Below are 17,742 nucleotides of genomic sequence, written 5' to 3'. Positions count from 1 at the left end.
TCTGTTTAGTTAAACTTGGCAGAGTAAGAAAAAAAAATTCCCATAATCTTTCTTGGGGGAATCCATCCATCTCTCTCCTCTAAAAACTCTCTAGAAGCTTTTTTTTTTCTTTTTCTTTTTCTTTTTTTTTTTTTGACTGCCAGAGCAATATCAAGCCAAAACATACTTTCAGGAGTCTTAATGCTAATGATACATGGTCCTGGAGGTATGTTGTTTCATTTCACTGAGTACTGCACCAGTACTGGACCAGTTGCATGTAGTTTACAATTAAATCTTCTTGAGTTGACTTTAATATTAATATATGTTAATATAATCTATTTCAAGAATAAGTAAGGAATAAAATACTTGGCAGGATGTAGAAATGAATGAATATTAAAAACACTTCTTCTTCTTCTTCTTCTTCTTCTTCTTCTTCTTCTTCTTCTTCTAATTCTTCGTATTGTTGTTATTGTTGCTGTCCATACCAAATAAATTAATTAATACTGCTGGTACTGGAGAATCCTCCCTTAAATATTAACAAAAAAATATTGATTACATCATATCATTATTAAATTTCTTAAATCTTCCCTTTTTTTTTTAAATCCGTCTACTGTTAAACTTATTAAATTCCCATCATTCAGAGCTTCTGTTGTAGAATCACCAATTTATCACCAAATTGATCAACACTGTATCTAATAATAAAAAACACTTGAATGAATCTTAAATATAACCTTTATTTTTTTAAAACAATTCTGCTTTAGAGTACAAAAAAAAAACATTTGTGGTTAATGTATGAAATCGTTTTTAAATAAAGAAAGATTCCCAACTGCATAGAGCTCTTTAATCTGTGAATGACACTGAATATACAAATATAGTTAATTATTGCAGTTATTGCTGTATTCATATATATAAGACACTGCAGGTTAGACTTTGGAGATTGAACTACATATTATACAAGGATTACAGGTAAAAACAAAAGACCTTAAGGCTTGAGGAAGGTATGTTGAAGTAGGTTATTCCCACTTCATCAGTGCTGCACATACGCTGGGGGAACGTCCTGCTTTAGCATGGATCATGACTACATCCTGCATTTACCCATACAAATCTTCAAAGTATACCCAATATTTGGCTGATTGAAAGCTTGGACTGGGAAGAGAGAATTTTTTTGCCTCAGGGTAACCTCAGTGGAATTAATAAAGTTGGCCAAGTGCTTTCCACTGCATTAGTCCATTTAATCCGGTTGTGGGAAACACTCAAAAAAAGTTCTGCTGTACTGTGGCATTTGCCATCATTTCCTGCCTATTTATTGTTCAAGAGCCATGTTACCACCGAGACTAACTCCAAAGCAACGTTCTAAAACAGAAAAAGGAAATTAATCTACGTAGATTTATTAATGTGGCAACATCCAACCACATAAATAGTACTCTTTCATCAACAGAGGCTGCAAACATCTCGAGTGCAATTCAAAATACCATTAGAACAGAATGTTTTGTCCCCAGGATTAAAAATAATTTCAGTTCGTTAATTATGTTGACTGAGAACATTTTGGGACTGAGCCATTGGACAGGGTTCAAGAATGAAAAAAAAAAATTGCTGAGGTTAAATTAACTCATTCAGGATAACAAGGTCACACGCTCACCACTTGTTGCTTATATCTGAAGAAGAACGGATTAGTCTTGTGGGTCAGAAAGAAAATGGACCTTCAGCCATTATGACATAAATTCAAATAAAAAAGTAGACAATACACTGTTATACTGCTATACCTTTTATCACTAGCCCCTAGCATCGATTACTGTCTCTCCAGAACTTGCTTCGTCTCAATGTCACAAAAGATCCTGTCAAACACACACTTTCATCGTCTCTGGTTAGGTAAAGCCACAGATTCCTCTGTGACTCACTGCTAGTGGACACCTTGTCTATCGAATCTTTATTAATATCAGACGTTCCCATGGCAGAGCAGGATCAACTATACAGAACATAAAGTATAAAAAAAAGAAAGACTCAACTTGCATAGTTCATAAATTCTTGGCACTGTGATGGTAGGGAACAAGAATGTAGCATATTGGATATGTTTAAACATGTGAAGAGGCAGCCGTTAGAAGGAGAACGGTCCAACGATGATGGTAAGCCGTAATAAGGAGCTGGTGCGATAGTTTGTGACGGTGTGGTGGGTGATCATCTCTAGATCAATGATTATCTCAAGTGGGCCCTCTAAAGACTTGGTCAACACCAACATTGCGCTGACGTTACTGGAACGCTGTAAAAAAGGACATGTTATCAGCTTTATGATGTTACATATTACTCATGCAGTGAAGAAAAACAGACATACAGGTTATTAGGAATGTAACCAAAATAAATACGATATTGGGATCGGGCAGATATTTTTTAATCATTTATATTTATTTAATTACACAGATCTGGTTGAGACTAGAGGTATAAATGAGGATTGAGGTCTCACAAAGTAATGCTTGCAAGAGGTTTTTACTTTCAGGCAAGTGAGAAGTCAGATACGAAGCTGGCAGGACAAAGAAATTCCACATCCGTTAAAATGGATGTGAATAATGCGCTTACTGTGATGCATTTTCATCCTGCATCCTTAGTAACTGCCCTGTCAGGGTTGTTGTAGTTACAGTTTGCTAGTAGTTTTTTATGTTTTGAATAGAAAATAAATAGAAAATAAATAGAAAATATTGTAGGCAGGTACAAAATAACTAAGCAAGCAGGATAAAAATATTCTGTTAAAAAAAGTTTTCTTTTTCATTTTAGGTATAACGGGAAGTACAAATACAGATATGAATATCTGAAGTACAAAACAGATATGTTTATAAATGTTTATAAATAATGGTATTGCATTGCAATGGTACACACCCTCAGGAAGAACTCTCCGCCGTCATTGCCAGATCTGATCCTGAAGGTATTGTGTGTGTTGCTGTAGATGTTGGTGGCTTGGATCTGGAAAATGTCTGCCGGTACGGTTCGGTCAGAGTGAATATTCATGTACTTGTAGACGATGGACTGGGGCAAGCCACGGCATGCACTTGTAGATGAGCAGACACAGCGGCTGGAAAAAAAAAGTTTTAACCACCAGATTCAGGTTTATTAGAGAATTGTATAATACACAGTATGCGATGTACAATATCAGGGATGCATCAAGTACACTTTTTTGGACCAAGTATTCTTCTGAAATGTTAATATGTCTGATATTGACTTCATAGTCTTGAGTTTCTGTCTTAAAGATGTTTCAGCATTTAAACACTATCTTTAGTAGAGATTGTGAGGATTCATCTTGAGCACTTATAAAAGTAAAATCTAGACTAAAAGTAGAATCTGTGAGTGAAGAGAAAGAAAACCTACATGCCTCTTAGCATGCTAGCAAAAATCATTGTTAGCACAATTCACTACACCACTACAGAATTCACTACTCAACATGCTCAGGTTTCCAATTAAAACCACAATTTAAACTGCATTTTTAAAATCCAGTTAATTATAGCATGCTTATATATCATATAAATAGGCTGTAGTTGTTCATCTTGTGAAAAAAAGTGCTTTGCTTTTATCGGCTTCATTAATCATGAAAAATTGATACCATGTTTTTGTATTGGAGCATTTTTCTGAGTATAAGTAAATGAGCATGTATTGTACAGATAGCATTATGACTATCATTTCATATCTTTAGAATATATAGACACAATTTGTACTATATACACAGTAATTTACATGATATATAGTCATTTAGAGTGAACATACAATAATTTAGAGTAAATATCAACAGCGCTACACAATTATAAAGAAGTGTTATGTTATGCCACAAAAAATCAATATAGTACACGGAATGGCCAAAAGTGTATAACTGTCTAAGAAGCACAAAATTGTCAAGAACGTCTTTTTTGGGATGAACTGAAATGCAAAGACCAACTTCAGTGTCCAAGCTTTTGTGCTCTTATGGCTCGATGGCCAAATCCCCATAAAGCCACGTTCCAAAATCGAAGGAGGAACAAATCGACTCATTAACACCCATGAGATTAGACTGGGATTTTACTCAGGTGTGCACATACAGTACTTACTCAGGTGTGCACATACTTTTGGCCATATGGTTTAATTCCATGCTGTTTGTGCAGCTTGTCCTATGGCACAAAATCTTGGCCTTTATGAATGTATCTGGCTGTGAGAATGCTGCCAGATAAACTTACTTTTCTGACGTGCGCACATAAGGCTCTTGACAAGGGTTTTTCGGGTAACACCGGAATCCTCCATAATAGTTCCAGCAGAACTCCTCTTCGCTGCATTTGTGGCCTGTTTCACACTCATTAATGTCTGAGATCAAACAGAGAGAAAATATATTCATATGTTATAGATATGACAACATTTTTACTGCCTTTGCATGGCAGCGTTATGCTATGGTCATAGGTCGCTGCACTATGAAGTCACCAGTGGGCAATCCTATTATTACTGTCAGGATGTACTGGTGCCATGTGTTTTTTGTTTACGTTTCACGTTCACATGTCTGTTCTGCCCTTGTCTAATTCCTTCCCGCCTCATCACATATGTTCCTTATGTGTCTACTTGTCTCCACTTTTTTGAATCCTCGTCTTTGTATTGTCTTCATGTGTTTTCGTTGTTCTGTCGAGTTTCGGTTGTCTTTTTTCCCATTGTTTACCGGTTTTGTTTGATTTGTGTTTTTGTTAAATAAATCATGTTTGTTTTTAGCTAGCCCTGTGTTTGGGTCTGTATTTTATCAACAAAGCCACCGCCGTTTTGTGACAATTGCTGGTTGTCATAGTAATAATATTTATCAGTGCCCATGTAACTAAGATTCCACCTGAAAACAAATCAGATATTTGGCAAGTGTATATATATATGCATCGTACGAGATGAATGAGAAGCAGTGTGAGCTCTACTGTCTTCACTCCCATTGGTAGTCCTTACAGAATCTACCAATGGGACATCTCCTTAGAGAAAGCTGAAGCATATCAACAATTAGGTGTTTTTTAAGAGCACATAAAAATATATATATATATATATATATATATATATATATATATATATATATATATATATATATATATATATATATATATATACTTACTTAAAAAATGGTAGAAGCATTAAATTACCATAAAAGTAGAAACAAATTTCCTGTGTGCCAGTTTCCCAGGGTTTTTACTATTTGTGTGTCTCCTATAAATCAAGACTTAGGCTTAATCTCAGCCTGACTAACCAGCCCAGAGAGTATTACTTACTAAACCCTCGGTCTTGCTGTTACATAAAAGCGGGATATTGGAAAACATGGTTTGTCCCTGACTTTACAGATGAGGCAAGCCTGGAGTTTATTCAGGTACACTCACACACACTCACACACACATCAACACCATCAAAGTACCCCAGGACCCGAAGGGAACTATTTCTGAAACGCTCTCACTCACTCTACAACCTATTCACCAAACCCGTAGGAGGGGAAAGAATAACACTGCTCCTCGTTTGAAACTTTTCAAACAAAAAATAAAAAGACCCCACAGACATAAATCTCCTTTGGGGTCTAATACACTCACGCCTTGTTCGTGCACCCAGAGCTTTCGCATTCTTTCCATGAAAGTCTGGTTGAGAACTCCGAGCCCATATTCCGTTGTATATCTCCTTGGGCGCTGGCATGTCAAATTTTGATACAGATCCGAAATGTGTACAAGCAGTTTGAGAGATGATCATATTTCACTCTCAAAAAGAAGAAAGGGCCAATTACCTTGACACGTTCTTGTTCCCTGGAGCTCATATCCTTCAGGGCAAGTGCAGGAATATTCTCCCGGGCTGTTAATGCAAGCGTATTGGCACATGTAGCGCGAGAAGGCACACTCGTCAATGTCTGGAAGCAAAAACACGAAAAACAAAGCTGTTAAGAACAGGCACAGCGTTTATCTGCATAGTAATTCGATTTAATTTTTACATCACTTATATCACAATAGACACTGTTGCAGTTTTATAGGTATATAAAAATTCTGAATAAAGTTTACATTTTGTATTTAGCAAGAAAGTTATTCTTTCAATAACTGTGTACTAAATATCCAAGAGCAAATAAGATATCGCTAACACACATTTAGGCAGCACAAGCTAGATATGACATGGATAAATAACTTAGAACTTCATTACATCAAATATTGGTTTATATAAATTTAAGGGCATCAAATTTACATCTACTGTTATACATTTTTATATGTAGAATACATATTTCTGAAAGCAATTGACTTGCATTTGCTTCTGGAAAGAATTCCCATAAATGATACTCAAATAATACTATGGAGTGAGTCCATTTGTCTCTATTATACTAGGCATCTTGTTTACATGTAAAATTATTTCATGGTTCCCGAAACAGTCAGTAAAGTATACAGAACCATAATAAATAAGAACGTTAAAAACAATTGGGAAAATTGGGAGAAATCTGATTGCATATATGATGTTTTTAGGAAGATATCCAGATTTTCAATTACATAAATGAATTATTTTTCATTGGCATAAAATACAACATGAATTGATAGCAGTCCATCATATATATCCGTTGCACTCTCTATTACATTGGCAGTAATACATTTAAAGATCCATGTAAATAAATTTCCCAAATTTGTGTCTGTATAAATGACATCACTGTCTATCCATCCATCCATCCATCCATCCATCCATCCATCCATCTACAGTATCTAGTTATGGCTACCAAAAAAAAAGTGTTTTTGAATACAAAAAGAATAGTGGTCGAGTCTGTGTTTGGTGTTTTGGTGCTTGGTGCTAGTAGCTTTTGACTAGCACTGTAGATTCCGAAGAGTTTTGAATTTGAAGTAAAATTTTAAGCAAACATCTTTATCTTTTTTGAATTTAAACATTTATTTATTTTTTTTTTGCTGTACACTTTTTTCGACAAACCATGTTGGATTTACATAAACCAAGTGTGTAAATAAAATAAAATGTAAAAATGATCCACTTATTGATCTACTGTCTCTGGTTTGAGCTTCCTTTACCTAAATGCATGTGATAAATTACATCAGAGATCTTGTTACAGAAACTGCAATTTGTTTAAAGTCAGAAAACTAGAGTCACTGAACTGTGGCCTGCTAGTTTATTTTTTCCTAGGTGTCTGTTTTAGTCCACTTTCCTAGGTCTACATTTGGAGTGTTCATGGGCCCTACCATATAATATCACATATGTCAATGCTAACAACGATATGTGAAAATGACTAGCACTTACTAGTTTGCAGTACAACTAAAAGATAATTAATAATTAGCTACTGATATAACTAGAATTAGCATACATTATTATACAGTGTTAAATTCTCCATACTAGCCTAGGGTGTTTATCCTGGCTGTTAGTCGGCCTGTGAAGGTGTAAAAAGAAAATTTAACTAAACCTGGGATTACTTTGAGCCAATGATATCGACAGCTAGAGGTCAGACCCACCTATACAGGAAACGGAGTCCGGTGCCAGCTCATAACCCTGCCTACAGTGGCAGATAAAGGAGCCAATAAGGTTGTAACACTGATGATCGCACGGCTGACTCACCTGACACTCGTTCACGTCTAAAACAAAGATCATATCAGGTGGTCTTCAAACTGACAATGATGAGAGAAAGACAAGTTTAATATGAAAATGAAAAATGCTATATAAATGAAACAAAACTGAAAATGGCATTAATGTGTTTGTAATATATTACATATAAATCTATGTAAATGCACCGCTATATATTCTTAAGTAATATAATTTGTATTTGACACACTTCTACATGACTATCTAGTACTTGGAGTTTTGTAGGGTAGCCAATGAAATCTGAATGTTTTGTACTAAATAAAAAAGACACATCAGTGCATGGTAAATGTTACTCTATACTCTATACACTCTGCACTAGTAGTGCACCAAAAAGTCAAGTGAAAATATCTTGAATAGAGTTTACTTTACAATTTACAATTACAAGTTTACAATTTACTTTAATAAAAATATATTTGTTGTTTAATCATAATATCAATCATCATACTTCCATAATACTTCATCATTCTTCTATAATAACCTGTAAAAATATGCACCAACCAACAATGTGTAGTAATATAAAACCAACTGTGTTTTATTTTATGTTATTTTTAAATGTATTCCAGTTGTAGTCATGAAGGTGTGTATATGGAAGACACACCTTCATGACTACAACTGGAATACATTTAAAAATAACATAAAATAAAACACAGTTGGGGTTTATATTACTACACATAAAAATTATTCACAACACAACATAATGCCTTGATAATATGCAGTATTCTAGTTCCATGTAAATGTTTTATATATATATATATATATATATATATATATATATATATATATATATATATATATATATAATTTTGGACTCAGTTATATATACTGTACATATATATATTTTTATACACATAAAACAGTATATACTTACGTAGTACAATGGTAAATCATATATATATCAAGTCAGAACCATTTGCTCCCTCAGTGTCAAATTAGACTGATTTTATATGGAAGAGCAGGAAAAAAAGGCTGCTTAAATTTACACATCCTTTTTTATATCTGGAGATATAAATATGGCTGTGTTCAGAATGAATGAAGATCTCATATCTGATGTTCAAAAATAATAGAGCTGTCATTCTGCTGGCATGAAAGAAATTTCCGCAAAAAAGAAGAGCGGTTTGCATAGAATTTTCCAAAATATTTGATGTACGATAGAACAAAATACAGGCAATCGACAACAAATAGAGCAAATGGAGCACAAGAACAGGACGTTCCTTCAAAATATCTAAAAAGACAAAGCAAAAGCTTTACCAGGGAGGCTGCCAAAAGGGCATTCAGGAAAAGTAAGGGAGGTGCAGGAATCTCTGACAAACACTGATTACTCTCTACATGTCACAGCAATCTCTCATATTCTTCACGTGTCTGTTATGGGGTAGAACGGCTAGACAGAAGACTTTCTCACTAAAACCAAATCCAGGATTTCATCACAAACCATGTGGCAAAATGTGTTGCAAATGATATAATAATTCTATTATTACAATTACAATAGTCACATCACATAAGCTATATAGAAAACACTTTACTCACAATGCAGCATGGTGGTGGTAGCATCAGGCTTTAGGGCATGATGCTACCACATCAGCCAGATCTGGGGCTTTTCTTCAGCCAGAACCGAGGCTTTTTTAAGGTGGAGGGAATTATGAATAGCTACGAACGCCAGTAGATTTTAGAGCACATCCTTGCACTAGATGTCAGCCAGTAAGCTTAAAATGGCTTAATCAAAAGAAGATTAAGAAGCTAATCAAAAAGCTGTGGGGTGACCCAAAACCCTTAAAATTGTATTCATTTTTTAAATATTGCCCTGTCAAAGTGTGCCATGCTGATAGACTCTTACCCAACATGACAGAGCGGCGAAATAAAAACAAAAGGTGCTTCAAGAAAGTATTAAATTAGGGTTTTGCAACCTATCAAACTACAGTAGGTTATTTTTTATGTTTCTATTTTTCCTTAAAGGTTTCTGTTTGTTTTTCACTTAACTTTTATATGTTGTAATTTCACACTAATGGTGAAAAAAATTATTTTTTTTTTTTTTTTTTGTCATTTTAACACCGGTGTGTAGACTTTCTATATATATTATAGACATATAATAAAAACATCAGAAACGTACTGTAGAATGTTTCTGCAAGTTTCAGCTGTATTGAAACTTCAATAATAGTACATATAGACATGATACCAAGTGCAATCGCACCTCTTTAAGAAAAATACATAGAATACTAGGAAAAAGAGAGGCTTGGGCCGATTTCTTCCTAGATTCATGCAGACTATCAGTGACAGCTGGAACATGGTGATGTATGCAAAATTCATCATTATTATACTGTACATGTCAGGGTTATGCTTGGACATTCTCTGTCGGTACTCTAGGGGACGTTCCAGGAGCGTTTTTTTTGTGTCACGTTATGTGTTTTTGTTTGTTTCTGTCATGAATCTTCGCATGTCTTTGCCCCGCACTAGCCTTAATTCCTTCATGCCTCTGCACACCCGTCCCTTATGTTTTACTAATAGTTTCCTCTCCTTATCCTGACTGTGGTGTGTGTCACAGCGTGGAATCCTAATCCGAGTTGTTTTTATTGTTTTGGTAGAACCAACACATATTATCCTCCAGTCTCTCTCTCTCGCTCTCTCTCACTCTCTCTCTCTCACACTCTCTCTCTCCCCCTCTCTCTCTTTCTCTGATTAAGTGTAATCACAAAATTTAACTTCTGTTTGTCTTCTTCCCATCTTTATGCTTCAAGTTGTGGTTAAAAAAAAAAAAGCCTGGCCGTGAGTTACTAACAGATGTCATAAGAGTGTAAACAAAGGCCATTTGCAAACGGCGATGGAGGTTTGGCTGAGATCTGGGGACGTTCTCCTTATTTTATTTATTAATACCTACATTACACATCTAATTACTAAATCGCTTCTTTAGATAATGATGCAAATTTTGAGGCTCATCTCTACCTCTCGTTTTCTCCCTCATACAATTTAAAAAGTTGACCCTAGTTTAACATGCTGTTTGTGTACAGAATCAGACTCACTGGATTGACTCACTCACCAACACAGCTGTGGTTATTGCTGGCCAGCTGGTAGCCAGGGTTACACTCGCAGTAGTAGGATCCTGGGACGTTCACACATCTGTGCATGCAGTAGTGTGACGTGAGGCACTCGTCTCTATCTGTGAACACATACACACCCACACACGCACACACGCACACACACACACGCACACACGCACACACGCACACACACATACAGAGTACATATTCTGTTGACAGTGTTCCCCACAAGTGTGTAAAATATTATTTCTCTAGTTTTGACTGTTTGTGCTATGCTATTTTATGAATATCAAATATATGCATGTACTAAATAAGCTTTGTTTATTTCTCAGTTCTGCTGATTGGTAAATTTTTATGACTTTGCTTTTAGTCTTAAGAAAGTCTTAGGAAAAGAAAAAGCAGAAATTCTGATCTATCGTCTCATTTTAATTTTTTTATCTCTTCATTCATTCATTCATTTTCTACCGCTTATCCGAACTACCTCGGGTCACGGGGAGCCTGTGCCTATCTCAGGCGTCATCGGGCATCAAGGCAGGATACACCCTGGACGGAGTGCCAACCCATCGCAGGGCACACACACACTCTCATTCACTCACGCACTCACACACTACGGACAATTTTCCAGAGATGCCAATCAACCTACCATGCATGTCTTTGGACCGGGGGAGGAAACCGGAGTACCCGGAGGAAACCCCCGAGGCACGGGGAGAACATGCAAACTCCACACACACAAGGCGGAGGTGGGAATCGAACCCCCAACCCTGGAGGTGTGAGGCGAACGTGCTAACCACTAAGCCACCGTGCCCCCCCGATCTCTTCATTATATTGCAAAAACAAACCAATTAGCCTTGCTGTTCAATACTTTTGCATGGGGGCTGTAACTTTCCTAATAATTTCTCTGTAGATACTGAATAATTGATAGTATGTAGAATAATTGTAGAACTGAATAATATGCCAAGAGAAGAAATGTTATTTTAAGCAACTCTATAGAAAAACACTACTATAATGTGGGCAAAACTCACTTGTTTAATTAATGAGTGAAAAATGATTCATTAGTACTGTATGGTTGTCTGACCAAGTGGTCATGATTCTTTTGGTATGATTATCTGCCACAGTAAACCAGACTTATGTGAGAAAGTGTTATTGGTTAAGAGTTATTATTAGGTTGCCCAAACAGCACAAAGAGCAGATATACGCAAGCTAGCAAGCTAACATATTCTCACTAGTTAAAACCTCTGGTTACTGTTGGTGCATGTATTTTTATTACGCTATGTGGTGATATATCGTGTAATATTTCATCAGAGGCAAGTACTGAGCATTGGGTTTAGTAGTGCAAATCCAAAACTTATTAGCATAGTCTATTACAGGGGTCAAAATACAGTCATACACAGTTAATAGCAGGATTCTCACCCACACATTCGTCACCGTTCTTCTGGTATCCCGATGGACACTGGCACAGGAAAGACCCTCGGGTGTTATAGCAGATCTGATCCGGACTGCATGTGTGCCTTCCTGTATTACACTCATCTATATCTGCATGCCAACAAACACACAACAAATTGTATGTACTAATATTTCGTCAGTGTGGCAAAAAGAAATTTGGGTCCTAGGTCTTAAGGTCAGGTAACTGGTTTCCGTGCATGCTCTCCCAATGAGTTTTCCGTTTCCTCCTGCCTCCCAAAAACATGTCAGGAGGTAGACTGGCTAAGACAAATTGCCCCTGGGCATGAATGAATGTGTATGTGTGTGTGTGTGTCTGTGTGTGGTGTGTGTGCATGCCATCCAGTTTGTATTCCCATCTCATGCCTAGTTTTCCCAGGACACGCTACAGGTCTGCCACAACCCTGAGCCCTTAGCAGGATAAAGTCGTTACTCAAAGTCTGAAAGTGAGTGAGTGAGTGAGTGAATGAGTGAGTGAGTGAGTGAGTGAGTGAGTGAGTGAATGCGTGAGTGAGTGAGTGAATGAATGAGTGAGTGAGTGAGTGAGTGAATGAATGCGTGAGTGAATGAGTGAGTGAGTGAATGAATGCGTGAGTGAGTGAATGAATGCATGAGTGAGAGAATGATTGAGTGAATGAGTGAGTGAGTGAGTGAGTGAGTGAGTGAATGAGTGAGTGAGTGAGTGAGTGAGTGAATGAGTGAGTGAGTGAATGAGTGAGTGAGTGAGTGAATGAATGCGTGAGTGAATGAGTGAGTGAATGAGTGAGTGAATGAGTGAGTGAGTGAGAGAGTGAGTGAGTGAGTGAGTGAGTGAGTGAGTGAGTGAATGAATGCGTGAGTGAGTGGATGAGTGAGTGAATGAGTGAGTGAGAGAGTGAGAGAGTGAATTATTCTGTGAATGAGTGAATGAGTGAATGCGTGAGTGAGTGAGTGAGTGAGTGAATGAATGAGTGAGTGAATGAATGAATGAGTGAGTGAGTGAATGAGTGAGTGAGTGAGTGAATGAGTGAGTGAGTGAATGAGTGAATGAATGAGTGAGTGAGTGAGTGAATGAGTGAGTGAGTGAGTGAATAAGTGAGTGAGTGAATGAGTGAATGAATGAGTGAGTGAATGAGTGAGTGAGTGAGTGAGTGAATGAGTGAGTGAATGAGTGAGTGAGTGAATGAGTGAGTGAGTGAATGAGTGAGTGAATGAATGAATGAATGAATGAGTGAGTGAGTGAGTGAGTGAGTGAGTGAGTGAGTGAGTGAGTGAGTGAATAAGTGAGTGAGTGAATGAGTGAATGAATGAGTGAGTGAGTGAATGAGTGAGTGAGTGAATGAGTGAGTGAATGAATGAATGAATGAATGAATGAATGAATGAGTGAGTGAGTGAGTGAGTGAGTGAGTGAGTGAGTGAGTGAGTGAGTGAGTGAATGAGTGAAAGTAAGTAAGTGTGTGTATGAAAAAATAAGTGAGCGAATGTATTTATTTATATCAGGTTACAAAAACACTGTACATTAGTTAGTATTTACTAGATTTTATTATTTAATGCACTACAAATATCTGCAGAATCTTCCTCTTGTGTTTAATTCTCCACCTTGGGGTTTGAACAAACCACTGTACCACTTGTACAAATTTATATATACCTTGTAATCTTTGATGGACTATGGTGAGAAGTCTTTTATGGCCGTACAAGACAGGAAATTCTAGGCTTATTCTCAGTTCCTAAATCTCCATCCTTTAAAAAATGTAATATATTGAACATGTATTACAGTACATTCTATACAGATTCTGTAATATATTAACAACATATTGCAATAGATTCCATTTTCATGTGAACAGCAGATCAGTGTTCCCCAGCCCGTAGAGAGGTGTGGTAGGGCGTTCAATGAGGCTGATCATATTTCTCCCTAGTGGTGGCTTAACTATGTGGGGAGGCTTCTGAGGTTATCCATCATGATTCAGTGAAGATTCGTTTAATTTTCTATAAAGCTGGCCAAGATACAAGTCCATGCACATGTTCTTACATGCATACAGTATAGATACGCATAAAAAGGCTGTTGAGCAAACACACATAATAACATTCGCTTTACAATAGAAAGGTAACTTATGTTTGTCTGAACTAAACAAGAATTATATCAGAAAATGAAAATGGAAACTTTATGAAAATGTTAACTTTTTGACCCTAGGCTATGGAAAAATGTAAGATTTTGTTCTAACCATGACATCCCAAAGATAGGTATTTTAGCCCACAAACCTTATCACTCACTTTCACTCACTCACTCATTTTCTACCGCTTATCCGAACTACCTCGGGTCACGGGGAGCCTGTGCCTATCTCAGGCGTCATCGGGTATCAAGGCAGGATACACCCTGGACGGAGTGCCAACCCATCGCAGGGCACACACACACACTCTCATTCACTCACACACTATGGACAATTTTCCAGAGATGCCAATCAACCTACCATGCATGTCTTTGGACTGGGGGAGGAAACCGGAGTACCCGGAGGAAACCCCCGAGGCACGGGGAGAACATGCAAACTCCACACACACAAGGTGGAGGTGGGAATGGAACCCCCAACCCTGGAGGTGTGAGGCGAACGTGCTAACCACTAAGCCACCGTGCCCCCCAAACCTTATCAAAATCTTTCCTTAGCCCTTCTCAAAGAACCAATTGACCAAAATGTCCTGGTAGTCCTCCACTATTTAGAGAAGCAGAGCCACACTGATGGAATCCCCATGTTACAATAAGGTCCTAATAATTACACCACAGACAATAAGGAATAGCACTCAAAAGCAGTACTGATACGATTAAGAATTGAGACTGAAACCAGAATTGCTGATAGCGCTCTCTACTGACAATGAGAACTTCTTAACTCACCTCAGAGCACACATTAGCAATAAAGCAACATTTATTGTGTAAAATCTGATCAAGGGTAGATGCTAAGATGGTGAGTCATGGTGATGCTTCACTTAATGCTTTATTTTTATGTACAGTAAGACTATGCCATCACACTTTTTACTCAGCAGACTACCCTGTATCTGCAAAACCCCTTTGTAGTGTTCCCTAAAAGTGACTGGCTGGTTATTATCTCAATTTAGCTCTTGTGTGCTCTGATTGGAACCAAGGTTTGGGAACCTGGGCTCATTCATATTTATTGATACTACATGTTTATAGTGTGCGGAGTATTCATGTGCGGAGATGCCAGTATCTTAGACAAGAAGGTGAGCAAAAAGTCAGTGTTTGAACACTGTCCTTCAATGTGTGGCCACTTAGAATTTCAAAATATGTTAACATTTTTTAGATATCAAATGGGGAAGATTTCTCCTTGCATTATTTTGGATATGATATCTTAAAAATAACCAGTCAGTTTAACAATTTAACAGTTTATTCTATAGCTATATTGTGGGGATGAATGTTGGGCAGACTCTAAGTTTAATAAAGAACTGTAGACACTCTTCTTATGTTATCAAGGAAAGTCTCTCATGAACCATGTATTTTCGTATATGATTTTAATGATTTGTGGCTTGAAAAGGTGGCCATGCTCTGATCTAGGCTCTGGCCTGGCTCAAAGGCACCAATGTTGCCCACAACAATTGGCCCTGCACAGATTCTTCCATTTGCTGATGCTATCTCTGAAACTCAACTCTGATGGAACAGTGTGATAACAGCATTGGGTAAAGTAACCTCCTGCTTCAAATGTCTGGTTCATACAGTATTTTGAACAGTATTGATGAACTTATTTCACTTGTGCTTGTTCACAAAAGACCTGTCCAGGTCCTAGTAGCAGGTACAGTAGTAGTGTTTCCTCAGGTACCAGCAAGTGTCTTGGAGCTATAGATCTTATTGTATGGAGCGCTGACTCGAATGGCAGTAGTGATCCGCAATTGTAGATCTGTACCCGCACCAGATAGACAGAATTACTCACAAATATTATAAAGCTTCTGCAGGAACATTGGGATTTCTCAAGATCTGTCAAAAATGGCTGCCTCCATGGATCCGAAATCCAGACCCAAATGCAGGATAAGATGACAAAAAGGGATTTATTAAGAAAAATAACAAAAAAAACTACAAATATATGGAAACATTAGGGAAGACCGGGTAAATAAAATACAAAATGACAATCTCAAAACAGACAGAACACAAACAACAGAAACCAGGAGACACATGACAAGGACTCAGCAAACAGCAAGGACAAGACAGCAGGTATATATAGGGAGGGTAATTAGTGAGACATAAGGAACATATATGCAGACATAAAATGAAAACAGAAGCACGTGAACACAAACAATAAACAAAGCTGTCCAGCAGTCCATGACAAGATCATCCACAGGATGAGGTAGGTCCGAAATCATTAAGAAGTAGGTGGCAATGGGATTAAATACAGTCCTATATACATTTCTAGCTGCAAATGCACCATAGTGTGATGTTACATAATCAAGTTTAGTATACTTTAGTAAACAGGTTTTTACTTGGGGAAGTGAGTTTAAGAGTATAAGTATTAAGTCAAACACTTCATTTGACAGAGCAACAAATTTAATCATATTAATCAGAAACAAGGAATTGTTATTTTATATTTTAATAATACCGTATCTACTTCCTACGGTGTCCGAGAAGTGCAAAACACATTAACAAATCCGAAAACAAATTAACAAATCCGAAAACACATTAACAAATCCGAAAACAAATTAACAAATCCGAAAACACAAGGACAAGTCAGACAACCCGGAAACGGTAGTGTATTGTTTTTGAATGGAAACTTACCGATTCATTGGACAAGACACCTGTCACTCAAGATATACAGGTATGGAATCTTACGTGTAATGTGTAACGTTCTCCGTTTAAATATAAGAAAATAACAGAATTAATCCACAACTTCATGTTGAACTTCATGTATACCTTGAGTGACAGGTGTCTTGTCCAATCACAAACTATACCAACCTCTTCCGGGTTGTCTGAAATGTTGTTATGTTTTCAGATTTGTTAATGTGTTTTCGGTTTTGTTAATTTGTTTTGCACTTCTCGGCCACCGTAACTTCCTCTATTGACAACAAAAAAGAAAATTTAATCAATGGTGATGCAACCAGATGTTTCGCATAAATAGTGACATACAGCATGAGTTTCCTTGGTGTTCTGCATTTGTCAGTGTCTTTTTATTCATCTTTTTATTAATCCATCAAAATACATTTTCACTGCTTGCAGACCATTTGAACAGAAACATATCTGATGTACTGTACAGTGAGTGCATTTTCACTCAGCACAGGAAGTGGGATCTAAGTCTTTTCCATGTACACTTTGCAAAGTGTAACAGTGAAAAATCAGAAAATCTGCAGCCCTAGAAAGCTCAAGCCAGTAACTGTTTCCATTTACATGTCATGTACTTTTTGAAGTCAACCATGAGATCCTTTACATAATGTGTTCTATGTAGCGTTATAATATCTTATAAGGTCAAAACAAGACCTGTATGAATAAAAAAATGTGAATGAAGGAACAATATTTTAGACCTAGTGGATTACAAGTATAACTAAATTATAAAACCTGTAATATAAAACAGCCAAACCTCTAAAAAAAAAAAGTCAATTTGTTAAGGATGAAAAGATAATACACCACAAATTCAAACCTAATCAATATCACTAGGATGAATACCAGCTCATGTTTTTGATTCCTTCACACTCACCTGATTCATTCCTTGGCTTGAGTTCAAAGTGCAATGAGAACTGCTCATGTTACACCGAAGCTTCCAAAACT

General features: G+C 36.9%; 1 protein-coding gene across 3 annotated transcripts in view; it reads right to left on the bottom strand.

Moving 5' to 3' along the window:
- Positions 1–693: 693 nt before the first annotated feature.
- Positions 694–17,742, bottom strand: part of efemp1 (EGF containing fibulin extracellular matrix protein 1) — a 32,496-nt gene continuing 15,447 nt past the window's right edge. For all 3 annotated transcript variants that reach the window (XM_060864367.1, XM_060864368.1, XM_060864369.1), the window contains 7 exons: positions 11,982–12,104; positions 10,571–10,690; positions 7,416–7,535; positions 5,717–5,836; positions 4,170–4,293; positions 2,848–3,040; positions 694–2,236 (listed from right to left, as the gene is read on the bottom strand). In XM_060864367.1, the coding sequence (XP_060720350.1) occupies positions 2,075–2,236; positions 2,848–3,040; positions 4,170–4,293; positions 5,717–5,836; positions 7,416–7,535; positions 10,571–10,690; positions 11,982–12,104 (962 nt within the window). In that variant the 3' untranslated portion in view covers positions 694–2,074. The remainder of the gene's footprint in view (positions 2,237–2,847; positions 3,041–4,169; positions 4,294–5,716; positions 5,837–7,415; positions 7,536–10,570; positions 10,691–11,981; positions 12,105–17,742) is intronic.

The sequence above is a fragment of the Tachysurus vachellii genome, chromosome 2 (genome assembly GCF_030014155.1).
Source record: "Tachysurus vachellii isolate PV-2020 chromosome 2, HZAU_Pvac_v1, whole genome shotgun sequence".
Lineage (NCBI taxonomy): Eukaryota > Metazoa > Chordata > Actinopteri > Siluriformes > Bagridae > Tachysurus > Tachysurus vachellii.
This window is presented reverse-complemented; position numbering and strand designations above follow the sequence as displayed.